We start from the raw sequence: 27471 nt of genomic DNA, 5'->3' as shown, positions 1-27471 counted from the left end.
TGTATACTTCATATAAAGTGAACTCATACAGTATTTCATGTAGCATAATGTTGTCAAAGTTCATCCTTGTAGCATGTAATAAGATTTCCTTTTTAAGCTGTGCAGTATTCTTTTTTATGTATACCAATAACTCTTGTTATCTGTATAACTTCAGATTTCTGGATCTTGTAGAATTGAAACCTTTTACACATATATTTGAATGATCATGTGTGTGTGTGTATATATATATATATATATACACACTTTTTCTTCTTATATGAGGTTTATGGTGTATATTTTTAGTCTAAGAAATTTTATAGCAGCGTATCTTTGGTATGATATATTTTCACATTCTCATTTTGAGATGTCAAATTTATTCACTTTGTTAAAACCAAAGGATTATATTTTCCCAATATCAGACTCAATACAGTATAACTCAACAAAGCATGTTCTGGAAGAGTTTCAGTGAGTCATAGTATAGAAGCAGTCTTGAAACATGTAATTAGATAGTTGTAAGTCTCAACATAGACATCAGTGTCACCAGATACTCACTATGAGAAAGGCTGCGTGTTAATATTAAAAATGAATTTTGTTGTACCTCCACACCTCCAAGTTTAATGCCTACAGTGAAATGGAGTATAAATGGGCCTTGAAAATATAATTTTTGTGCCCAGTCTAAATGAATTACGACATTGGAAAAACTACTTTTGACAACAAAAATTGGCAAATAAACCTGATGAAATCTGGTGAAATGTATTTTAGCAACATGTTTTCTTTTTCTACTAGTCACAATATGGTCTTTTGGTGTTATAACGTTAGGAAATCATAAAAGCTAGCTTCTCTGTACGTCATTTGTAAGGGAAAGGCAGTGGCTTCAAGATCCGCAGTCCGTAAATAACAACAAATTTCTGGAAATAATTTTTTTTGCCGGCACCTCTTGGCATGTGAGATAGATACTAGTTTCCCAACCAAGGATCAAACCCATCCCCCCTGCAATGGAAGCATAGATAACCACTGGACCACCAGGGAATCCCCTGGACCAAACCGTTTTAATGCTGATTAACTTTCATCATCATATGAAAAAATCCATATAACTATGGTAGTTGTCTCAATATTTCTCATAAAATATATTTACTGAAAGTCACATACTTCATGAATATACTATAAAGGCCTACTGTGATATTGTGTTTAGCTTTTTCTAGTAACTGAAGGATTTTTTTTTTTAATAGAATTCTCCCAGTCCTTGGTTACATCAGCCTACCCCTGTGACCTCAGCAGATGGTATTGGATTACTTAGTCACATTCCTGTCAGACCTTCCAGTGCAGAACCTCATCGGCCTCTTAAAATCGCAGCACATTCCAGTCCGCCACTGACAAAATGTTTAGTAGATCACCATAAAGAGTAAGTTACCAGTGCTTAAAACATATCTTTTATAGTTTTTCTTAATTGTTTATAAATAGGTATTTTTAACGAATGTCTTAAAACTAGGCTTAATAATTATTATTATTCTGGTTTTATATCCCTTCTAATTTTCTTAATATTACAGCACTTGCAAAGTCATGTTTCACTCTTACGATACAATAGTAATGCATAGAAGCTATACTTGTATCATACAAGAAAAAGTGTTTACAGAAACCTTCATGTATTTTCTTTACAGAGAATTGGAGAGGAAAGCTTTCATTGAACCACTGCGTTCTGTTGCATCCACATCAGCCAAAAATGACCTGGATCTAAACAGGTCACAGACTGGAAAAGATGGTCACTTGCATAGGCATTTTGTGGATCCTGTATTGAATCAATTACAGAGACCACCCCAGGAAACTGGAGAGAGATTAAACAAATATAAGGAGGAACACCGTCGAATTCTTCAAGAAAGTATTGATGTTGCTCCCTTTACGACTAAAATCAAGGGTCTTGAGTGTGATAGAGATAATTATTCCAGAGTAGCATCATCATCTTCTAGCCCTAAGAGCCATGTCATCAAACAAGACAAGGATATAGAAACAGATCTTTATAAAATGAAGCACTCAGTGCCTCACAGTTTGCCTCAAAGTAACTATTTCACTACATTGTCTAATAGTGTAGTCAATGAACCACCAAGGTCATACCCATCCAAAGAGATTTCAAATATTTACACTGAAAAACAGAGTAATACCCTTGCAACAGCAGCTAATCCTCAAACTCTGACTTCATTTATATCATCTCTTTCAAAGCCTCCACCTTTGATAAAACATCAGCCAGAAAGTGAAGGTTTAGTAGGCAAGGTACCAGAACATCTTTCCCATCAATTTGCTTCTCACTCAGTAACAACTTTCAGAAATGACTGTAGGAGTCCTACTCATTTGACAGTTTCTTCTACAAATACACTCCGGAGTATGCCTGCTTTACATAGAGCACCAGTATTTCACCCGCCGATCCATCATAGCCTGGAAAGAAAGGAAAGCAGCTATAGTAGCCTTTCCCCTCCAACGTTAACTCCAGTGATGCCTGTAAATGCTGGTGGGAAAGTTCAGGAATCACAAAAGCCTCCCACACTGATTCCTGAGCCAAAAGATACTCAGGCAAGTTTTAAGAGTTCTTCTGAACAGAGTTTGACAGAAATGTGGAAATCTAATAATAACCTCAGCAAAGAGAAAGCTGAATGGCGTGTAGAGAAAAGCAGCGGAAAGTCCCAGGCTGCCATGGCGTCTGTCATCGTGCGTCCACCTTCAAGTACGAAACTCGACAGCGTGCCAGCAGTACAGTTAGCTTCCAAAGAGCGAGTTAGTGAAAGATCTTCACTTGGGGCAAATCAAACAGATTGCCTCAAACCAGCAGAAGCTGGAGAGAGTGGAAGAGTCATTCTGCCAAGTGTGAATTCAGACAGTGCTCACATAAAATCCGAAAAAAACTTTCAGGCTGTCTCACAGGGCAGTGTTCCCAGTTCAGTCACGTCTGCTGTAAGTACAGTGTGTAATACCAAAACGGATACATTCACATCTGCTGCCACTGCCCCCGGTGTTTCCAGCTGGGGTGGTTCAGAAATAATTTACTCATTATCAAATACCATTTTGGCCTCTAAATCCTTAGAATGTACCTCTTCAAAAAGCGTCAGTCATTCAGTGGCTCAAACACAAGAATGCACGGTCAGCATCACAGCTCCAGTTACACCAGCCAGCAGTAAGACAGGAAGTGCTGTTCAGCCCAGCTCTGGGTTTTCAGGCACAACTGATTTTATTCATTTAAAGAAGCACAAGGCAGCGTTGGCCGCAGCTCAATATAAAAGTAGTAATGTCAGTGAGACTGAGCCTAATGCTGCGAAAAGTCAGACGTCTTCAGCCTCCCATCTCTTAGATAGCACTGTAGTCTGTAGTACAATAAACAAAGCAGACTCTGTAGGAAATGGGCAAGCATCCCAGACAAGTCAACCAAACTACCATACTAAACTGAAAAAAGCCTGGCTTACGAGACATTCAGAAGAAGATAAAAATACTAATAAAATGGAAAATTCAGGGAGTTCTGTATCAGAAATTATTAAGCCATGTTCTGTCAATTTAATAGCCTCTACATCTAATGATCTACAAAATAGTGTAGATAGTAAGATCATAGTTGATAAATATGTAAAAGATGATAAAGTAAATAGAAGAAAAGCCAAACGAACTTATGAATCTGGCTCCGAAAGTGGAGATTCGGACGAAAGTGAGAGCAAATCAGAGCAAAGGACTAAAAGGCAACCTAAGCCAACTTACAAAAAGAAGCAAAATGATCTTCAAAAGAGAAAAGGTGAAATGGAAGAAGATTTAAAACCCAATGGGATTCTCAGCAGGAGTGCCAAAGAAAAAAGTAAATTGAAGTTGCAGAGCAACAATAATAGTGGTAAGTAAATTACTATTTATCTCAAGTAAAATGGGCTGTATGTTCTTGCAGTGTTGTCTAAGAATTAGAGCGCTTAAAGGCATCTTCGGTTTCATTCCTTTGCCCTAGAGTAATGTGCTCACTGACTGCATTTCTGCATTTCACAAGTACCCTGTAAGAGGAAATGAGAAGGTCTGTTTCTTTTTCAAGAGGCTTGTGGAAAAATGTTTTTACATAGCACTCATGTTGGCAAAAACCCATGTGTACTTCAGTAGTTGTTCAGAAGTTTGACCATTTCTATACACTAAAACTGGATTTCTAATACACGCATACCCTGTTTTACTGTGCTTTGCAGATACTGTCTTTTTTTTTTTTTTTTAAACAAATTGAAGGTTTGTGGTAACTCTGTATAAGGAGAGTGTTGGCACCATTTTTCCAACATTTGCTCACGTCATGTCTGTCATATTTTGGTAATTCACACTTTTCCATTGTTATTATACTTGTTTTGGTGATCTGAAGAAGTGGTCTTTGAAGTTACTATTGTAAAAAGATTATAACTCACTGAAGGCTGAGATGATGGTTACCCTATTTTTTTAAGCAGTAAACTATTTTTAAATTAAAGTATGTGTATTGTTTTTTAGACATAATGCTGTTGCACACTCTAGACTTTCTTATAGTGTAAATGTAACTTTTATATGCACTGGGAAAGGGGAAAATTTGTGTACTTTACTTTTTGGTGGTGGCCTGAAACTGAACCCACAGTATCTCCAAGATACGACTGTATTAGATATTTGCCTATAACAAGATAATAGTTGAAAAAAGAATTCCTTTTCAGAGAAACTTCCTTTAAGTCTCACTGTTAGAAGAGAACTACAGAATAGTGTGGATGTGGCCCATATCTCACCCTTCTGTCATCTGGAGACAAAATTGAAAACCTAATGAAAATTAACTTCTATTTAACTAATAATGTTACTCACTCAAGTATTCCGAAACAGTGGGTAGAAGTTAAAGAAAAGCAGGGGTTTTGTGGTTTTGTGTGTACATTTCTATAATTCAAGAAGAATTTCCATAATTAGTAAAAGTTTCAAAACTTGTTTGTGGTTCCAAGGAAGAATAAATGATACTTGCCACTATAAAATGTCTATATGTTTTTAACTCTAGAAGTAGATTTTCTCAGTTTGCTTATTTTTTTAGGTATGTTGCACAATGCAGACAGAGGTTCATAGTTCCACTAGCTGTGTATTCATCCACATGCAATGTATGACATATCTGTGACAATGTGGACATTCCGGAAGTACTTTCATAAACATTTGGATGCTCAAAGGCTCTTCTTTGGGCCTTTTCTCTGAATGAGGTCTTTCCTGTATGCCTGTATGGGAACCAGAGGCAAAGTGAAGGAGAGAAAAGCAGGAGGATGGAACCATAGAAAAGGACAGTCAGAAGTGAAAGAACGAAGGAAACCAAGCTCAGCTAGAGACAGAGAGGCTGCCAGACTGAAATGCTGGTATAAGAAGAGAGAGAGAGAGGGAGGTTGACAAAAGAGGGTACAGGATACGTGCCATTCATTTGAGAATTGCAACGTACACCCTGTTGCTTTTCTCTCTACTGTGTTCTGCTTGCTTCCCTAATGAATTCAAGAGGCTTAGTGTGGTCAGTAAGTGTGATTCCTATTTTGTTTCACAAAACATTTCTTTTGGTGTTGAGTAAGGCAATGGCACCCCACTCCAGTACTCTTGCCTGGAAAATCCCTTGGATGGAGGAACCTGGTAGGCTGCAGTCCATGGGGTCGCTAAGAGTCAGATACGACTGAGCAACTTCACTTTCACTTTTCACTTTCATGCATTGGAGAAGGAAATGGCAACCCACTCCAGTGTTCTTGCCTGGAGAATCCCAGGGACGGGGGAGCCTGGTGGGCTGCCGTCTCTGAGGTCGCACAGACACGACTGAAGCGACTTAGCAACAGCAGCAGCATTCAAATACTGTAGTTAAACTTACAGAAAACAGAGATGGAAATCTTCAAGCTTTTAATGCTTACAATATTGTTCTAAACTTAAATTTATAAAATTAGCTTTTAATGAAGTATATATTCTGTTTTCATTTGGAGACGGTGACTACATGTTTCCAAAGTAAGTTTTAAGACAGACTGGAATCAACACTTCCCCCTCCAAGTTGTAAGGCTTAGTTAAATCTCCCCTTCATAGTAAATAACATTTAGCGTAACACAGACTACTCTAAGTCCCGTTTATTCCCAAGTCCAAAATAATATTAAGTGACTATTAAACACCATCTGTTAATTATGGGCAGAGTTGATTTGATTCTGTTCTGGGCTTTGTAGAGAAGTTCTTTAAATTGGGAGTTCATAAATTCTAAACCTGAGTGGGTTATCTCCCTTGTGGATTAAATCTTTGTCCTTTTGATGTTCATTGGGGTTGTCATCAATCATAGTCAACTGAAAAAAGAATGAGGTCTGTACACAGTGTAATATGATTGCATGGATTATTATACATGCATAGTCATTACACAGATAAACATAGTGTGGTTTTTTCGTACATTCTAAAGCCAAGTATAATAGAATTTGCTTTATCTGCTGTTTTGAAATATCTTCATATCTGCTGCCTTTTGTTACTGATAATTAAAAGTTGTCTGCTTTTCCTTGACTAATTTTTTAGACAATTTTATTTTGTGTACTGAAATTACCCATCAAATTTACATTTAAGTTAAGTCCTGTGATACACAAAAACAATGGTTTACCTGTTACCCGAGTTCATTTCTGTACCTCAAAAAATATTTTGTGGGTGATGGCATGTATCACAGATTAAAGGTTAGTGTGTATTTTTCTTATTTTCTTCCCCCTTAGTTTTCTGTTGCTAGAGCAGTTGCTTTAAGGATTTGCTGAAAATTAGAGAACTAAGCTTGAATCTGGTATAAAGGAAGAATAAATATCCATTGAGTTAGATATTTTTTTGTTGACCAAGTGTCTCAGTCTCAAACTTTTAGATTTTAGATGGCACCAATAAATTATATACATAGAATTGAAAATGGAGTTTTGTTTTATTTGCTATTCAAATAACATTAGAGTAAAATATATAAACGGATTTCAGCATAGTCACATTTGGCCTAGGCTAGAAGCAAAAAATATCAAAAACAGACTCTATATGACCTTATAAATTATCTTTATAATTTATTCATTTACTTTAAAAAACGGTCTAAGTGTTCATTTCTGTCACAGAATTGAAAGTTGCTTTTAAATGAATGTCTCATTCTTTCTTATAATACCGTATTTAAATTGTTCACAGTAGTAGGGTTATCCATACTTCGAATGGATGTTCCATTGTCTGGAATGTAAAAGTATATTGGTTAATAGTCCTTTTTCAGTTTAAGTAGAAAGATTTCACTTAGTTTATTCTGATATAATAAAGTAGTAAATAAGTGCAGAGAAGGAAATGGCAACCCTCTCCAGTACTCTTGCCTGGAGAATCCCTTGGACAGAGGAGCCTGGTGGGATGCCATCTGTGGGTTGCACAGAGTCGGACACAACTGAAGCGACTTAGCAGCAGCAGTAAATAAATGATTGGAAGTAGTGTAACAAAAAGTATCAGCAGTGTACTATTTATTCTATTGTTCATTCCGACTTCTAGAAGCTCTAAATTTTTTTATATAGTTCATCAGAGAAATCTGTCTTATACACAATGGAAGAAATAACCAGCCTTTTACACAAGCCTTCTGGAAACATTTTTTATTCTATAAGTGGTATTTGTGTGCCCACGTATGTGTTTCTCTAGTGGATTAAGCCAAATGGCTCCTTGCCTTTTGTTAGTGACAGAACATGTAATTGTAAAGAACTGGGAGCAGTCATAAAAGGGCTTGATACTGGAGCCTGTTTGAAATGGGCCACCCTGGAGTTTAAACCCCGAACTTCCTATGTTAAGATGTATGTGATCTTGCTGTAACTGTACTGTGCCATGCTATCAACAGGTGATAGTGAGCACTCAGGACAACAGTTCTGCTGTATGCTTCTGCAGAAAGTATATAATCTCAGGAGAATACTTGAACTGCCTCTGATCCACAAAATGGGCATGAGTAGTAAACACGATGGTAGGACATACAATTTATTCTTTCACCATGATAGAAATAACAAACTGTAAATCTCAAGTCTAGCATATAACTGGATTAATATGGGTAGTATGAGTATGCTTATAGGAGTCAACAAATATTTGTTTGTCCCAAAATGTAAAGCTTTTAAGTGAATATATTTTTAAAAATTGAATAGGCTGCATTTAATTTAGGTATGATGTTATGAGCTCTTGTTGCTCTATCAGTTCAATTGAGTCACTCAGTTGTGTCCAACTCTTTGCGACCCCATGAATCACAGCACACCAGGCCTCCCTATCACCAACTCCTGGAGTTTACTGAGACTCATGTCCATCGGGTCGGTGATGCCACCCAGCCATCTCATTCTCTGTCGTCCCCTTCTCCTCCTGCCCCCAATCCCTCCCAGCATCATGGTCTACTAAGCTTGAGCATCAGTCCTTCCAATGAACACCCAGGACTGATCTCCTTTAGGATGGACTGGTCGTATCTCCTTGTAGTCCAAGGGACTCTCAAGAGTCTTCTCCAACACCACAGTTCAAAAGCATCAGTTCTTTGGCACTCAGCTTTCTTTACAGTCCAACTCTCACATCCATACATGACCACTGGAAAAACCATAGCCTTGACCAGACGGACCTTTGTTGGCAAAGTAATGTCTCTGCTTTTGAATATGCTATCTAGGTTGTTCATAACTTTGCTTCCAAGGAGTAAGCGTCTTTTAATTTCATGGCTGCAATCACCATCTGCAGTGATCTTGGAGCCCCCAAAAACAAAATCTGACACTGTTTCCACTGTTTCCCCATCTGTTACCCATGAAGTGATGGGACCAGATGCCATGATCTTCGTTTTCTGAATGTTGAGCTTAAAAAGCTAACTTTTTCACTCTCCACTTCCACTTTCATCAAGAGGCTTTTGAGTTCCTCTTCACTTTCTGCCATAAGGGTGGTGTCATCTGCATATCTGAGGTTATTGACATTTTTCCCAGCAATCTTGATTCCAGTTTGTGCTTCTTCCAGCCCAGCATTTCTCATGATGTACTCTACATATAAGTTAAATAAGCAGGATGACAATATACAGCCTTGACATACTCCTTTTCCTATTTGGAACCAGTCTGTTGTTCCATGTCCCGTTCTAACTGTTGCTTCCTGACCTGCATATAGGTTTCTCAAGAGGTAGGTCAGGTGGTCTGGTATTCCCATCTCTTTCAGAATTTTCCACAGTTTATTGTGATTGTTGCTCCATAGACGACTGATTACTTGAGCCAGTGTTATAACAACAGTTAAGTTCAAGTTAATAAATGTGATTGAGTAGTGATGCAGAGTACAGTAAATAATTTTTTCCCTGTAAATATTAAATGGTATAGTGCATTTGAGTTTTGTTTTTCTTTAGACTTCTCTGATGCCTTCTTTTCTTTATACCATCAATAAAAACAGCCAGTTTAATACTGGTTTTTTTCTTTCACATCCCTCAAACCCTTTTATTTTTCTAAAAGATACTGCTTCTATCACTATATTGATATCAAATGGAGGGCATTATAATAAGGGAGAGATATTAGGAGAAGAATCTTAGCCCTCTTCCCACAAATAATATTATGATAAAATCAACATTTGTCTTGGTTCACACTTAACTTGCAGAATCAGATTATTTCAAAACTATTTAAATACATTGAAACTAGCCTATAGTTTCCAGAAGTATTAACTTTTGGTTTTTAGGTTCTTCATGTGCATTTTGAAAGAGACTCTTCTTACATATACCAAATTTATGTGTAGAACTATATTTTTAGCTTTAGGTTACCATTGAAAATGAACGATTCTCATATTTGCCACTAAAAAGATACAAATATTGAACCTAGGAAGATTTCAATCAGCTGGAAATTTCACTTAGGTCTGCATTTCAATCATACTGACAGTTAAGAGTTCATTCGATTAGTAGAATAATAAAAATGCTGCTATGGATTTTTTAGTTATAATGAGTACCTAGGACTGTAATCTTTTACAATCTTAATACATGGTCATAATTGTATGATTGGCATGAAATTTTTTTTTTCGCCTTCATTCCAAGTGATCTTTCTACTTGACTTGAATATTATCTTAAGGAGTTTACCTTTGTGAAAAGGTACAGTCTTGCTAATACTTTCCTACTGGTTTTACAGCTGGCATCCCTCGTTCAGTATTGAAAGATTGGCGTAAAGTCAAGAAGCTGAAGCAAACTGGGGAATCCTTTTTACAGGATGACTCCTGCTGTGAGATAGGGCCTAATTTGCAAAAGTGCCGAGAATGTAGACTTATTCGGAGTAAAAAGGGAGAAGAACCAACTCACTCACCAGTGTTTTGTAGATTTTACTACTTTAGACGGTAAGTTGAAAATTTGTGATGGGAGGAAAATATGTTAATAGATATTGGAAGTTATACTGTCATTCTGAGGGTCTTTTGGAGATGGGAATGAGGCTTTGAGCCTGTGTTTCTGAAGCATTATAAAAGCATTGTAAAAAGATACTAAATTTAGTGTTGTGTGCCAATTTAACAATAGTTAAATGTTAGACTAAACTCATATTCTCACTGCTAGTGTTCATAGGGCCTTCCTCTTCTGAGAGATTTATTCTTCCTTAAGGAGAAAGTGTTAGTAGTTTTTTTCTAAATAAAAGGAAACAGCAATTTATTTGTATAAAACAAAATAATGTCACATTTGTATTTGCATTAGCCACAATAGCAGATAGTCCATAAATCTATGTACTACAAGCATTATAAAATGACTAGAAAGATTTGTTAGTAGCATGCCACATTTCACAGGTTGCGGTAAATATAAAAGCAACTTAATAGTTAGTAACATATTCTACTGTAATATTAGTATTACTAAATCATACTTTAATACCAAAAGTTTATGAATTTGTAAGAGTTTAATGAACAGCTGGGTAATCCCGCCAGTAGAGACTAGTTGATGTCTCAGATTCCAGAATCAATCATTCCTGGATTTCAGTTCCAGCTCCATCCCTGAGTTCCTGTATGACTTTATTAACTGTAGTAGGATTATAGCTAAGCCTGTCTCATCTGCATAATAAGAATGATAGTGGTACCTGCCTCCGAGATTTCATGAAAGTGGAATGAGATAAAGTATACAGAGTCCTTAGCATAGTCCCAAGCTTGTATGAAGTGCTCCTCTGATGTTATCTGCAATTATTTTTCCAAATCATCATCATCATCTTCCTAAGAAGTTAAAAAGCACTTTGCTCTGGCAAATAAAGGTACTGTGGCCCAGTGGAGATCCCAAAAATATGTGTTGGTAGGAACTGAATATTTCTTCATGGTTTTTCTAGACAACAGTCCCCAAAGGACAAACAACTTCAGAGAATTGTTATAGAAGGTAGTCCACATGGAATTGCAGAGAAGATGGGAAAGAAATCAGGAGAGTAGGTTTGAAGAGATAAGAAAACCTTTTTGAAGGGCTCCCCTGGTGGCTAGAAATCAGGAGAGTAGGTTTGAAGAGATGATGAAACCTTTGTGAAGGGCTCCCCTGGTGGCTCAGTGGTAAAGAATCTCCCTGCCAATGCAAGAGGCATGGGTTTGATCCCCGATCTGGGAAGATCCCACATGCTGCAGAGCAGCTAAGCTGGTTCACCACAGCTATTGAACCTGTGCTGTAGAGCCCAGGAGTCCTAAAGCCCATGCTTCACAAGGAAGCCGCCACAGACGAAGCCCACACACCACAACTGAAGAGTAGCCCCACTTGTCACAACTACAGAGAAGTCCACGCAGCATGGAACACCCAGCACAGCCAAAATAAATACATGGCCAAAAAACCTTTGGGAAAGTTTTAAGGAAAGATAAGCGTAACACAAGCTGAAATAATATGAATTGTAATGAAAGGAGAAAGTTACTTTTTTAAGAAAAAGAGGGAAAGGTAATAAAAGGATAGGAAAAAGTAGTAAAGGAATGTTGCTGGTATTGTCCATTTGAAAAATAGAGTGATTTGTAATGTATTACTGATACCCTCTCTCAGAGAGTTGAGTGAGAACAAAAATAACTGAAAAATAACCATCAGCCTGTAGGAAAATGGCAGTTTTGCCTCCCATTTACCCTAAATGGAACCTGAATTGAGTGGGCTGTATAAATTGGATGGCAGAAGCTAAGAGAAGGAAGTACTAATGGATTTCCTAATACACTGTTTCAGTCTTGTTCCTCCAAATCACTTTAATAAAGTGTCATTTTAATTAATGAAGAAAATGTACTTTTTAATTTAGCATTTTAAAAAAGTCTCAGTCTTAAGGTAATTTAGAGCATTTTCAACTGTAGAGGTTGCTGCTTTAGATGATGTATAAAGTAATTGTATTGCTCAAGGCAGCTTTTGGCCAGCATTTTAACTCTTGTCATCATGAACCACTTGGATAGTTTTCATTTGATTAGAGTTAAGTAGTTGACTTAAGTGATAGGGAAGATCTTATTTCTTGAAACAACCTGACATGAATACCACCTATTGCCATTTGTAAGCACTATGGGAGTCAGAAGCTGGTTAAATTTGTTAGTAAAGTTTGTCTATGTAAAGAACCACCCTGTTTTCATGTTTTTTAATTGTAAATGTAATTTATGTTTTTATAATATAAAAATATAAATTCACTGTATAACTTTTTAAGCCTGGACTTGTTTCTTGTTAGTTAATGCTTTTATGTTTTAATGTTTCAGATTGTCATTTAGTAAAAATGGAGTGGTTAGAATAGATGGTTTCTCTTCTCCTGACCAGTATGATGATGAAGCTATGAGTTTATGGACACATGAAAATTATGAAGATGATGAACTAGACATCGAAACATCAAAATACATCTTGGACATAATAGGTGATAAGTTCTGTCAGTTGGTAACATCTGAAAAAACAGCTTTGTCCTGGGTGAAAAAGGATGGTAAGAAAGTTAAATACTTAGAACATGCAACTATGCACATTTCGTTTTAAGAATTTCTCTTTGGGGTATGTTTTATCTATGGGAGAAGTCCTTAATCTTACCTTACCTATGCTTGTTTACTTTTAATTTGATAATGACACTTTTTTATGTGCAAATACACCTAAATGTATTTAGTTAATGTATTTTCCACTTGAGGTTGAATTGAATAATTAGCAGTTTGTGAAATGACAATAACATTTTGGTAATAATTGAGGCACAATAAAGACTCTTTGAATGTGAGATTGGGAAATTTCAGCATTTGCCATATAAAGACATACTCCATCCCAGTTATTTAAGCTTTTTATTCATCACAGTCTTTGCAGTTAGATAAATCTATATTTGAATCTCAACTGGGTTCATTGTTTAACTGTATGAATGTGAATGGGAATGAGAACTACCTCATTGATTTGTTTATAAAGTAATTTTATTTACTAAGGAAAGCACCTAACATACTAGGTACTCTAAACATGAGCTTCTTTTTCGCGTCCCTTAAGTCAATAGTTCATCCCCCAGGGGACATCTAGCATCTGAAAGGTGCCAAACTGAATGAAATAAATGCGCCTTTCTTTGCTAACTGAAAAGTGTTGGGGGTGTAGAGAATTAGCATCTTAAGAGGTGGAAGCCATAGATGATACTCACCATCCTACTCTGCACAGGTTAGTCCCCGACAAAAGAGAATTATTCATGCAAATGTCAAGGGTGCCAAGATTGAGAAACCCTCCTTCTGAAGAGAATTACTAATTACATCAAGAAAAGAAATCTGCTCTGGATCGTTAATAAATCCTTTGAAATCCTTGGTTTAATGTTTTTTGTGCATTTCAGTGAAAATTGTATGGAAAAGAGCATGTTTGCCTTTAAATTTTTATTTCTCTGTATTTCAGCCAAAATTGCCTGGAAAAGAGCAGTGAGGGGAGTCCGGGAGATGTGTGATGCATGTGAAGCAACATTGTTCAACATTCACTGGGTCTGCCAAAAATGTGGATTTGTGGTCTGCTTAGATTGTTACAAGGCAAAGGAAAGGAAGAGTTCTAGAGGTTAGTTACAGCTTCATCTAAATTGAAATTTTTTTATTAAGATAGTTTTCTTTAGGACCACTGATCTGGAAAATTAGATGAATTAGAGGCTTTTTTCCCTGCCTTCCTTAATTACAAATATAATAGGAAATTTTGTGAAGTCTATTTTTTAAAAAAAAGTTAGCCACAGCTTGTTGAAACAGCCAGATTTTCTAAAATAAAACTAATCTATACCTTTTTAGTTTGATTAGTAGATCCACTCTCTCAGGTAGATATTTTCTTAATGTAGCCCAAATTTAGGTCAGGCTTTGTTGCATTCAGAGTCCACTGTGTCAGAGCCTGAATTCCCTTAGAGGACCTATTAATTACATAGTCGAGCAATGAAGTCACAATTGAATACTTGCTAGAGTGAATTGATTTTTCTAAAAGTTGGTCCATAAAGCTTAAATCAAAATGTTCAAGAATATGCTGCCACTAGCACTGTTTATCCCTGGTTAGAAAGCGAAAAAGTCTTTATTATATGTTAAATGAATTGTTTAAAATTCTAGAAAAATAAAATGGCACAAAAACAGTGTTCTTCCTGCTGGAAGATATTAGAAAGTTTAAAAAGAAAGCAACTAATTTTACCTTTTTCTCCTGCTGTACAAGTGTTTTAGAAAAAGTTAATCCAAGACAATTAAGGAAGTAGCTACTTAAATACTAGTAACCTGAAGGTTTGGGGGGGGTCTAGTCTTAATGAGAGGATTCAAATTGTGCAAGTATTAGAAGTAAAATCACATTTAATGGTAGACTATTTACTATCTAAAAGCAGTGAATGTCATTTTCGTTGCAGGCAGCTCTTTTTCAAAGTGGTGTGTCAGATGAACTGTGATGTAGCCATCAGTGGCTTTGCGAGTGATAGGGCTACTAAAGCCTCACCCCTTTTTCTTACATGCCCAGCACTTACCAAAGAACCCTAAGCAAGTGGGAGAGCTCCACAGCTAGTTGTTTCTGTGATCTGTATCTTACACCTGTGTAAAGCTATAATAAGGAATGCATTGTAGGCCATTAAGTATCTTCAGAACCTTAAGAACCTATTTGGATATTTTCGGTTGAGAGAAGAACTAGCTGCACTGTTGTAAAACTCCATTCCTTTTTACTGGTCCCATGTTACTTTCATTTTCCTTTTGCCAAATTAAAAAGAAATTAATGTATTTTTTATATTGTATGCATATGTAAGCATGACTCCTTTCTTAAACAAGATAAGGTGTGTATATATAATAAACCTAAGTTGTGTTGCTGTCAGATACCATGGTGCTATTAATTTTGAAAGTATAGTCTGTTAGTCAACCATAGATTTTTAAAGTATAATCTATTTGCCTTGAGTTGTATTGTGTCTTATGAATATATGAATATATATTTGTTTTATTTATATATCTCCTTATTTCACTGATAAATACTGCAGTAAGCTTACACTGACCAGGTTATAGCTATATAGTGGTAACTAACCTAAGTATCTAAAATATAAGTAGAGAACATTTAAAGTTACTATGTAGGGTTTGTAGGGAAAGTCAACACTTTTAAAATCAGTTTTTGTCTGGATTTAAATTTTATTTCTGAAACTTTCTGTGAAATAGTTCTAGATTTTTTTATGTTGAATGTAATGAGCTTTTTAACATTTGTTGAAGCTCTTACAGCCATGTCATAAGTAGTTATCTATGCCATTAGTTTTATAGAGAAGATCTTGAGATCAGGGTGCTGAACTTTTCCTGTGTATAATATGCCTCATGCTATGTGTGAACACTGACTACTCCAGATATGGAGCCTTGTTGCAGTAATAAATACTGTCTGTCAAGTTGAAGCTTTTTACATGTCTTCTGACAGTTTATGTCTTTGACGCATTAAAAAAAATGAGTTGGCAGTAGCCTCAAACTTACAAGTTTAAGGTACCAAGATCAAGCCTAAAGCCTGTTTGCCACAAATAGCTAAGAGTAAAAAATTAGCTACAGGAAATATTGAGGTGACTAATACATTAATGAGACTAAAGAACAGTCATTTTAGAAAAGGCTAGTAACATTTCATATGTTTTATATCTTATTGCTATAAAATTCTCAGAATAGTAGAAATGTTTGGTTATTTTTCCTTTAAGAAGCAAACATATGAAGCCTACCATTGACATTTTATATAATTGTTAAGCTTTTTATATATACCATCAATTTTATAATTATAAAACCATGATTGATATAAAAGTACACATGTTATAATCTTACAGATAAAGAATTGTATGCTTGGATGAAGTGTGTGAAGGGACAGCCTCATGATCACAAACATTTGATGCCAACTCAAATTATTCCTGGTTCTGGTAAGTATAAATATACATTAATGACTTAGTGTAACAGCTCTTCATTGTTCCAGATTACTTAGAAGTAGGTAGTAGTAGTAGAATGAAGAAATAAGGTTTATCTAATCTTGAATTGTTCTTTTTCTGTTCTTAGAATCCTCTGTGTACTAGTTAGCAGGATAAGCCCAAACCCAGTGATGAAGAAAGCCATAGAGGAACTATTTTAGATGGAGAAAACTAGGAGTTCTCTGGTTGTCCACTGGTTAGGGCTCCATGCTTCCACTGCATGGGAGCTCGAGTTTGATCCCTGGTTGGGGAACTAAGATCCTGCAAGCTGTGCAGCTTGGCTGAGAAAGTGGGGTTGAGGGGAACTAGAATGTAATGAAAAAGAGTATATTCGATTTATTTATTACAGGTTATTCTGCCTTTTTTTTTTTTTTTTTTTTTTTTGAGCATACTGATTTTTCATTGTAGAGGTAAAAGAGCAAAGAATAGAGAACATGAATTTGGTTGAATGATCTAACCTGAAATAGAAGGGATGAAGGAAAAATGGAAGAAAAGTGAAAAGACACAAGAAAAACAAAAAATTGTTATAATCTTAACAACTAATGATAACCTTTTAATTAACCATTATATTTTGTAGTTTTGACAGATCTTTTGGATGCGATGCACACTCTTAGAGAAAAATATGGTATTAAATCCCATTGTCATTGTACTAACAAACAGAATATACAAGTTGGAAATTTTTCTCCTATGAATGGTGTGTCTCAAGTGAGTGAAAATTCTCTATTCAAGTAAACTGCATGGTTAAAGGAATCAACTTTGATATTCGAAATCCACTTCAGGATTTAATGTTTTGTAAATTATATTTCCTATGTTACTGTATAAATGTAACCTCTACTTTTAACTTTGAATAATTGAAGAGATAGTATTTTTAAAATTCAACTGTTCTACCTTTGTAGGTTTTACAGAATGTTCTTAATCACAGTAATAAAATTTCTCTGTGCATGCCTGAGTCTCAGCAGCAAAGTACCCCTCAGAAGCCCGAAAGTAATGGCAGCAGCAGTCCAGGGAGTGATGTGAGCACAGACAGCAAGTTAACTCCTCCAGAATCCCAGTCACCCCTGCACTGGTTAGCAGATCTTGCAGAGCAAAAGGCCAGAGAGGAAAAAAAAGGTAAATCTAGTTTATCGTCTGATAGAAGATATGTAATCAACAGTGTACTATTATACATTAATGTACTACTGTCCACTTAGAACACTTTAGTTTTGTCTTTTGCTTGCATTGTGGCTTAGGGTCAGTAAAACATGTTTCTTACTAGGAACTCAACTTCCTATGATCATATCAAAGCTAGGTACAGAATCATCTGTAGATGAGCACATCAGTAAAGCCACCAGGGCAATAGATTTGTAACTTATCTCACTTTGTCCCTGTCTTAGCTATAGCATTTTCATTTGTGACAGGTGCAAACTCACTTCATGTCTAAAACACTGAGGAAGGCCTTCTCATTTTCAAACCATTTGACTCCTGAAGGATCTAACCCGTCCTCTTGTCTGTGCCCAGGTGCTTAAATCACTGGTGCTTCATCTGTCGCTGTAAAATGTAGACTCCCTTTGTCTGTACTTTAATAGCATGTTTAATTTTATTTGCATTTTAAAAAATGTTTTATTTTAGAAAACAAAGAATTTGCCCTTGAAAAGCAAATAAAAGAAGAGAGAGAACAAGATGATCCTGATTCTCCAAATAGTAGAACATCACCTCCTGTATCCCAAAATAATGAGCAAGGTTCAACATTACGAGATTTGCTGACCACAACCGCTGGCAAGCTACGCGTGGGGTCTACAGATGCTGGCATTGCCTTTGCACCGGTTTATTCAATGGGAACCCCCGTGAGTGAGAAGCTAGATTTTTGTATTTCATATGGGCCTTAAATTTAGATTTGGGGTCTTTGCTGTGAACTACACAATAAATAGATGCAGATGCAATCAAATATACCAAATTACTGTGCATGTTCCTATTTGCGTTATAATTCCGGTAACTTAAAATCCAGAGATTTTCTTTTCCAGGTTAAAAGAGTTGAGGGAGGGACATTTTGATTCCAAAATCGCCCTAAGATACTCCTTCAAAATTTGAAAACCATGTATCTAGTTGGGGGTGAGGGGGAGGGATGGATGCGAATGCAAGTTTTCTTACTTAAAATGTTTAGACATCAATTTTTGCTTTTTCACCAGAAAGAAAATAAAAACAGAATAATTGCATAGGTAGACACAAATTTTTAGCAGCTTTTAAAAGTTGGGAGAGTCTTCCTAATCTCTCTTCCCTCTACCCTGATCCTAAAATGTTACAAAAGTAAGAAAGACCACACTTCAAGTTCCTGCAGATCCCACAGTTTTTCACATGGAGACCACCCAACTTCTGCTTCCCATTGTCAGGAGCAGTGTAGGTAGGCACTAGAGATCCAAATCCATTTGCTGGATTCTTGAAGCCAGATATATTGTTTGTGGTGGTGTTTGCTATGTTAATGGAACATTAAAGCAGAGGTTTCCAAATGTAATCATTTCTGCTTAAAATATTTATTTTTTCTTATTAGAGTGGTAAAAGTGGAAGGACTATGCCAAACATTCTTGATGACATAATTGCTTCAGTTGTTGAAAACAAAATTCCACCAAATAAAGCCTCTAAGATAAATGTAAAATCAGAGTTCAAAGAAGAACCCAAAGAAAGCAGAAAATCTGCCATGGATGAAAACAATAAATTGTACAGTGATATACCACATTCTTGGATCTGTGAGAAGCATATTCTGTGGCTTAAGGATTATAAAAATACTAATAATTGGAAGCTTTTCAAAGAGTGTTGGAAATATGGACAAGTGAGTATTTTAAGCTCATTTAGTATGCTCTGGGTGGAACTGAAGCTGGTTGAATAGGACAAATGGCTTTCTCCTTAGGACTAAAGAGAAAAGGGAAAGATAATCTTGACACATTTGGGTTGGAAGATATCAGAAAAGTTATCAGAATGATTATTTCTGAATTTTTATTTTTTGGCCTGATTTTTATTAATTAATAGGGAAGCACTGATTATTTGATGTTACAGTTTCAGTCTGCTAGTGAGCAGACTTCTAATAAAGTCATATATTTACAAAGTTTAGTATCGCCTTCCTTTCTTTCCATTGTATTTTAGTCCAGTTAACAGATTGATATCTGCTATTATAATGTTAATACTGAAGGCATTTTTCTTGAACTGATAAGTGTAGATGTTTTTGCCTTTGACTGTAGGACATTTATTTATAAGTTAGTTCATCAAATCTTAAATGAGAAACTCCATTATTTAATTCTGCTCAAATAAAAGTGATTTTCTGTTTGACCAGTTTTGACATAATAATGTTTGATACACATTTCAGGTGGTAATTTACTACATTAGTGCACAAATTAGGAGTTTGTATGACTTAGTGTTCTGTTCAGTTTTTTCCTTGCATTCTGGAAAACATGATTGCTATTTTACTTCATTGTTTTCATTCAGTAGATAGTTATTGAGCACCTAGTAAAATCTAGTCTTTGTGCTGGCCAATAAGAGTATAAAAATGAATAAGTTATGTAAAAATGAGTAAGAACCATTTTAGTACAGTGATTCTTAATCTTTTTAGGTCACTAGTCCTTTGCAAAATCTGATGATAGCTTGGTCCCTCACCCCAGAAAAAATATATACACAGTATTTAATACATATTTTTTTGGTTGGCTCTGCCTTGAATCCCTGATGCCATTGCTAGGTTGCAATTTAGACAACTTAAGTTTGTGTAGGCTTAAACAGCCTCATAAATAAATACTTGTAAAAATATGTTAAATGTGCTAAGAATTTTGTTTCAGGTACTATGGAAACTTAAAAGAGTGAATGGCTAAGCTGGAGTACTAATTCAAAAGGGCTGGTAGTCTAAATTGATGTTGTCTCAGGAATTTTCTAGATGGATGGGAGGTTGGAAATAAAAAGGATCAGGTGTTAGAGGAACTGTTCAGTAGCTTTGATTACCTGATGTAAGAGTTTTGTGGGGTAATGATGGGGAAATGAGGTGTTTAGTTATAATTATATCATGCTAAAGAGTTGAACTTTATCCTATAGATGACAGTTTTAATTGAAGAATCAAAGTAATCAGGTTGACTTTTTAAAAATTGGAATATAGTTGATGTACAATGTTATATGTCATAGGTGTACGATACAGTGATTCACATTTTTTTAAAGGTTATACTCCATTTGTGATTGTTATAAAATATTGGCTGTATTTCATGTGTAGTACAGATCAACATTGATTAACACAGCAAAGCAGATTAGAAGTTGAATTGGAATAAGACTAGAGGCAAGGGGTCAAATTACAAAGGCTTTCAGTATTTCAGGAAGATGATGATGATAGTAGCCTAAGAATTCTGCTTGAGAATATTCTAATATATTTTTAAAATTTTACTTTTCCCAAGCTGCTGGTTACTGTAATAAGCAATGTTACAAGGCTGGATAGAAGTATTACTGAATAGACATAGTATGGTCTGGAAATTAATATGTGAATGATCAGCCATAGTTAATTATCTAATAGTTGACCTGTTTTAATAGTTGGATATATTAGCCCATTAAAAGGAATTTTAATGTTGCAGTTACCCAAGTTGTTACCTTCTTATTCTTAGTGTAGTGTTTGTTTTATGGTTTTGACATACCTTTTGTGATAACAACCTTAGCTTGAGGTTATTCTGCACTTATGGCTCCTCAGACTTATTTTATGTGTTTTAAGAGTATGTAAAAATATCTGTCACAAGAGACTCTTTAAGTCACAACTTTCTGTTTTCTTTTTACTTCATTTATTATAAAGGATTAAAAAAAAAAAAAAAAAAACACCTAAGAATAATGCATCAGATTGCCTTAGAGGTCTTTTTTTGACATCGGCATTGGAGTTTTAAAACCTCAAATCTTCAATTGTTGGTTTCTGGGTTAGAGAGTCTGGAGGAAATTGGAATTCATGTGATTTCAAAGAACCAATTGACTTTGAGGGAATCAATCATAGATTTTAAATTTATTGTTGTTGTGCTTGGTGGTTAATATTTTTACTTGTCATGATCTTTGTAGAGGTAAAGAATGGGTGTGTATTCTAAGTGATATAAAATCAAAATGGATATAATTTGTTTTAATCCAAAAGACTATATATTTAGAAATCTTATTACATATGTACAAGGTATGTTTTGTCTATAGAAATGAATCGTAAAGAAAACATGAAAACATTAAATTGCTTAAAAATGGAAATTTTAATGTAGCTTTTCAGACTCTTTCCTGAAAAATACTACATATTATAATTATTGTTTTCAAAAATGACAGTGTACTCTGCTAGTACATGGCATTCTCTTATCACTTTTTCTCTTTGAAAATATATTGTGAACATCTTTCCAGGTCAGAAACTATTTTTAAAAGCTGCTTTAATTCTCACAATTTGTCATTAATTAGTCCATAAATTCAACACATTAACTATTTTCTGTATGTTGTGTATAAAATCAAATTTTTGAAGTGTCCATGTATATCTTTTAATTTTTAATTATCTATCGTTTATAAGCCTGCAGTGGTTTCTGGCGTGCATAAGAAAATGAACATTAGCTTGTGGAAGGCGGACTCAATTAGTCTTGATTTTGGAGACCACCAAGCTGATCTCCTCAACTGCAAAGACAGCATTATTTCAAATGCCAATGTTAAGGAATTCTGGGATGGTTTTGAGGAAGTTTCAAGTATGTTGGTTTTTTTTGTTGTTTGTTTTACTATTTTCTTAAACCTGTCTTCCCAAAATGATAAATTGGAAATATGACTTAACATTGTTTAAATCTTTGAAACATTTGTATTACTTTGTTTTCTGGTCAAAAGAAACAAGTACTTGGAATCAAAAGACTGGGTCCTATTCCTGTCTCTGTCCCTCATTTCCTTTGTTGATAAAGAGAAGTCATTTAGAAATAGCCTGGTGAGCCAGTGGTTAGTTCTCAGGCTTTCACTGCGATGGTCCAGGTTCCATCCCTGGTGGGTGAACTAAGATTACACAAATCGGGATGCAGTGACCGCCCCCGCCAAAAAACGTCATTCTGTTTCTTACTGCCATATTCAGTATATTAATATTCCTGGGGAATTTTTTTGGCAACCACTCCCAAAAACTTTTGAAACTTGGATTAAATACTTTGTGTAAAACATTTTGAAAAATTAAAAATAAAAATGTAATAAGTTTATAATTTTAACCTTAGTAACAGTTGTAAACAGGTTTTTTTTAAAGAATTTTTTAATGTTGCAAATATCTACATAAGGAATAAACATCTTTATACTATATGAATACATAAATAAAAGCAGTCTTTGAAGTAACTACTGTATGACAATAGAGGTGCTCATTCAGTTTACGTTTTTTCTTTCCTCTTCAAACATTAATAAGAATAAAAAGGCAAAAATTATCTTTTTAATAATCAATTGCATTCTTATAGAACGGCAAAAAACAAAAAGTGGAGAAACAGTTGTTTTAAAATTGAAAGACTGCCCTTCAGGAGAAGACTTCAAGACTATGATGCCAGCAAGGTATATTTTTTTATACTTGGCTATTTTGACTCTTGACTTTTGAGGTTGAGCTGAGAGTATCCAAGGAGTGAGATAATAAACTACAAATGTGAGCTTTAAGTAGTATCTTCCTCAATTTAAAGGAAGTAAGAAAAAAAATTACAGAACTGAATCTCCGTGGTCTCGGCAGGGGAATGTGAATGTCTTTGCTGGGTCAGTAAAGAAGAGAGGGCTCTGTCAAAGGACAGGAGGCCCTGCTGCTACCTCCCTTCTCCTGGTGCTCTCGGTTTGCTGTGTTTAGGGAAGCAGAATTGCAGTTTTAGTCAGAATCACTTCTATTCTTTGCTTATTGTATATTATGCATTCATTTAAAGTTTGAATGAAGCCAAGCAAAGTTTTTTAACTGTTAGAGGCCTTATGGAAAGTGTAACAACTTGAACATTATATATTTGAAAATACTTAAGAATGTAAATCTTTATTTAAAAAAAAGTCAATGTTGTTATTCAGATATGAAGATCTTTTAAAAAGCCTGCCGTTGCCAGAATATTGTAATCCAGAAGGAAAGTTCAACCTGGCCTCTCACTTACCGGGATTTTTTGTGCGCCCTGATCTAGGACCCAGGTTGTGCAGCGCTTATGGTAAGTATATATTTGCATTTCTATCAGCTTGGAGTATGTGGAATTCTAAATAACTTCTGACCAACAAGATAAATTGTCTAATCATTTTTAGATTCTACTAAATCTGTTCCATTAATAATTCTTTGAAATATTTTTTGAAGCAGACCAGTGGTATATTAGGTATTAATAGCCAATAGCATAAAAATATAGTTACATTTTCTATTAACTTTTATGGTGTATTTCATGGATATTTGATATTTTGTGGGCAGGTGTTAGAATAAGGAGACTAAAGCTCAAATTATAACTAACAGGCTTTCCTCATAGAGTTGATTTTGGAAGGAATATGTAGGGTATATAAAGTATTATGTTAAATAAAATTTTATTTTATACACAGGTGTAGCTGCTGCTAAAGATCATGATATAGGAACAACAAATCTACATGTTGAAGTTTCTGATGTTGTAAATATTCTAGTCTATGTTGGCATAGCAAAAGGAAATGGCATTCTCTCAAAAGCAGGTAAAGAAACTTTAAGAATAGTGGTGTTTTGGAAAAACAGTTGAATAACCACAATGAGGCTAAAGCTGAAACTCCAGTACTTTGGCCACCTCATGCGAAGAGTTGACTCATTGGAAAAGATTCTGATGCTGGGAGGGATTGGGGGCAGGAGGAGAACGGGACGACAGAGGATGAGATGGCTGGATGGCGTCACCGACTCGATGGACATGAGTTTGAGTGAACTCCGGGAGATGGTGATGGACAGGGAGGCCTGGCGTGCTGCGATTCATGGAGTCGCAAGGAGTCGGACACAACTGAGCGACTGAACTGAACTGAACTGAACCACATCCAGTAATACTATCCAGAATGTCAGCCTCTGAGTTAACATCAAAGATTCCCCCCAAAATTGCAGTGTATTTAGGGATATTTAATACTCATTTTGAGGTATGATTATTTTACCTGGCTTTTTTTTTTTTTTACACAAAGGATTTTCAATTTTAAAAGTGAGTTAAATTTACTTTTAGGACTTCCCTGGTGGCTCAGTTGGTAAAGAATCTACCTGCAATGCAGGAGACGTGGGTTTGATCCCTAGATCAGGAAGATCCCCTGGAGAAGGAAACGGCAACCTACTCCAGTACTCTTGCCTGGGAAATCCCTTGGGCAGAGGAGACTGTCAGGCTACAGTCATAAGAGTCGGATATGACTCAACAACTGTACCACCACCACCAAAAAAAGAATTAGATTTATTTTTGGCTGTGCTGGGCTTTGTGACTGTCAGGCGCGTCTGTGGTGTGGTGCACACGCTTCTCGTTATGATGGCATCTCTTGTGGAGCGCACTAGGGCTCAGGCTCAGTAGTTGTGCTGCATGGGCTTAGCTGCCCTGTAACGTGTGGAGTCTTCCTGGAGCAGGGGTCAAACCTGCGGCCCCTACACTGACAGGTGGACTCAACCACTGGACCACCAGGGAAGTCTTAAAAGTGAAGATTTTTTATTTACTCCTTTCATATTATTATTGAGTGTATGAAAATAAAATGGTAAGCTCACTTAAAAACATTTAGTAAAGAAGAGAAACTAGGTTTTTGTTCTGAAGATGATGAAGACACGTTCGTATCTCAAGCATGCTTTTTTTCCCTTCTGATACCAAAGAGAAGGGGCCTTTCTCCTAAGTAGAAATAAATTTTCTATCCAGTGTATAGATTTTAGATCCTGCCCTCTGGGTGTCTTTCTGAAACCTTGTTCCATCTACCCATCTGTCATTCCCTTCATTATAGACATTGGTCCTTAAACTTTTCTTTTTACACTGGCTTCTTTTCTGAGGGTAGGAGCAAACTTTAGACTTTTCCACCTTTCTCACAAAGCCTTCTTCAAATCTTGTCTTCTGGCCACTCTCCTGTTACTCCTGCCCTCATGAGGCATTCTCCACTGTGTCTGTCACCTCCCTTTCCTGTTGCAGCTCAGTGCGGGTTGGCCCCTGCCCGCTGCCCCGCTAAGATTACTGTTGCTATGGCTCTCACGGACAGTCATAGTTCAGTACAGTGGTTTTTTCCTGGTCCTTTTATTATTTAAACCATCTGTAATAAATGACACTGTTAATCACTGCCTCTTCTTCAAATACTGACTGTGGCTTCAGTAACACTACACCTTTCATTCTTCGTATAATGGAATCACAGACTTTTCTAGAGTTATAGACTTTATTCCCATTCTGGTTTATGTGCACTTCCTGGGAAAGTCTATACATGATTTCCAGCCACGACTGAGTTCAACAGTTTTTTCTGGAACCCAGAATGTATCTGCAGCTTAGTGGCTAGGTGCTCAGGACCTGGAAGTTTTTTACAGTCTTCACTCTGATCATGCATATTTAACAGCCTCTGTGATACACAAGGTGGCTCAGTGGAAAGCATCTGCTTGCCAGTGCAGAACTCGGGTTCAATCCCTGAGTCAGGAAGATCCCCTGGAGAAGGAAATGGCAACCCACCCCAGTATTCTTGCCTGGAGAATCACATGGACAGAGGAGCCTGATGAGCTACAGTCCATGGGGTCAAAAAGCATGGAACACAACTTAGCAACTGAGTACACACACATAATACACAAGCTAAATTCCTCCAAAACTATAGAAACTCATAGTTGCTCAGCTAATTTAACTGTTAGAATCAGTAAAAACTCTTACCTCCCCCACTCCCAAGGATTTGAAAGTCAAGCACACATGAGTTATAGTCTGAGCTCTAGCACAGAAATGTGTGTCCTTGGTGCCAGCTTACTTACCTTTTCAAAGCCTGTAGTGCCATAGAGCTAGTTACCCCTTTGAATCTGCGGGTTCCACACGTGTGGATTCAACCAACCAAGGATGGACAATAATTGAGGAAAGAGAAAATTCTAGTAAGTTTCAAAAAGCAAAACTTGAATTTGGCTAACACAACATTGTACCCCAACAAAAAAATAAAAACATGCTGTACTCCAAAAGTTTCTAATTCTGCCACCCAAAAAATGAAAAAGGAATTTGCTGTGTCCAGCAACTGTTTGCATGTTTTTCATATTGTATTTATAATTATTTGCTGTCGTGTCTGACTCTGTGCGACCCCATAGACGGCAGCCCACCAGGCTCCCCCGTCCCTGGGATTCTCCAGGCAAGAACACTGGAGTGGGTTGCCATTTCCTTCTCCAATGCGTGAAAGTGAAGTCGCTCAGTCGTGTCCGACTCCTAGCAACCCCATGGACTGCAGCCTTCCAGGCTCCTCCGTCCATGGGATTTTCCAGGCAAGAGTACTAAAGTGGGGTGCCATTGCCTTCTCCATATGTATAGTTATTTACATAGCATTTATACTGTATTAGGTATTATACATGGTCTAAAAGTATACAGGGTGAGGGAGGGTAAAAATACTTAACCAATTTGAACATCTGTGGAATTTGGTATCTGCCGTGGGTGGGGGTGGAGGGTCCTGGGACCAGTCCCTTGCAGATACTAAGGTAAATCATTTGCAACTTATTGTACTTCGTTCAAATTATCCCCTGTAGCACTTGGTCTACAATACAGAGGTGGTTGTTGGTTATACAGTCTGCTTTTCTCCTCTGCTTTTCTTTCATGTCCTTAAATGCTAGAACTCTTTCATCTTCCTAATTTATTTCCCATCCCTCTTTTTCATACCATAATATTTGATCTTTTGAGAAAAGTTCATTAGCACTTTAATTTTTGGACTTTTTTAATTTGCCAGTTTTTATAGTTGGTCACCATAAAAAGAAATGTTTGGTACCTACTTAAGCACATGCTTTCTCCTCCACCTATGATGGCTCCCCAACTTCTGTGTCTCCCTAGCAAATTCCTGTATTCATTCAAATTCCTCAAAACAGATCAGATCAAGGTCTTTATTAAAGTGTAAACCTTCTCTGCTCCAACAATCCTCTTTGTCCTTGTGATTTCACTATCATAAAGTAGGAAATGTGATGTATTCTTTGTAGTAGCTTTTAAAAATTCACAGAGCAGTAACAGTTTTCTTTATCTTTTTCGTTTAAAGATAACATTTGACAGGGGACTTCCCTGGTGGTCCAGTGGTTAAGACTTCACGCTTCGAATTCAGGGGACGTTGGTTCACTTTCTAGTCGGGGAAGTAAGGTCCCACATGTCTGCTATACAGTGAGGCCAAA

At 36.3% G+C, this 27471-nt stretch overlaps 1 protein-coding gene across 9 annotated transcripts in view; it reads left to right on the top strand.

The window, feature by feature from the left end:
• The window catches only part of JMJD1C (jumonji domain containing 1C), a 316167-nt gene that overhangs the window by 274387 nt on the left and 14309 nt on the right, over window positions 1-27471 (top strand). For all 9 annotated transcript variants that reach the window (XM_019953729.2, XM_019953726.2, XM_070782326.1 and 6 more), the window contains 14 exons: window positions 1209-1381; window positions 1638-3835; window positions 10056-10257; window positions 12580-12794; window positions 13715-13867; window positions 16098-16187; window positions 16810-16937; window positions 17129-17342; window positions 17841-18055; window positions 18757-19035; window positions 21748-21916; window positions 22649-22739; window positions 23226-23356; window positions 23730-23852. In XM_019953729.2, the coding sequence (XP_019809288.2) occupies window positions 1209-1381; window positions 1638-3835; window positions 10056-10257; window positions 12580-12794; window positions 13715-13867; window positions 16098-16187; window positions 16810-16937; window positions 17129-17342; window positions 17841-18055; window positions 18757-19035; window positions 21748-21916; window positions 22649-22739; window positions 23226-23356; window positions 23730-23852 (4381 nt within the window). The remainder of the gene's footprint in view (window positions 1-1208; window positions 1382-1637; window positions 3836-10055; window positions 10258-12579; window positions 12795-13714; window positions 13868-16097; window positions 16188-16809; window positions 16938-17128; window positions 17343-17840; window positions 18056-18756; window positions 19036-21747; window positions 21917-22648; window positions 22740-23225; window positions 23357-23729; window positions 23853-27471) is intronic.

The sequence above is a fragment of the Bos indicus genome, chromosome 28, assembly GCF_029378745.1.
Source record: "Bos indicus isolate NIAB-ARS_2022 breed Sahiwal x Tharparkar chromosome 28, NIAB-ARS_B.indTharparkar_mat_pri_1.0, whole genome shotgun sequence".
Lineage (NCBI taxonomy): Eukaryota > Metazoa > Chordata > Mammalia > Artiodactyla > Bovidae > Bos > Bos indicus.
Note: the sequence above shows the minus strand (reverse complement) of the source record. Positions and strands in the feature narration are given on the sequence as shown.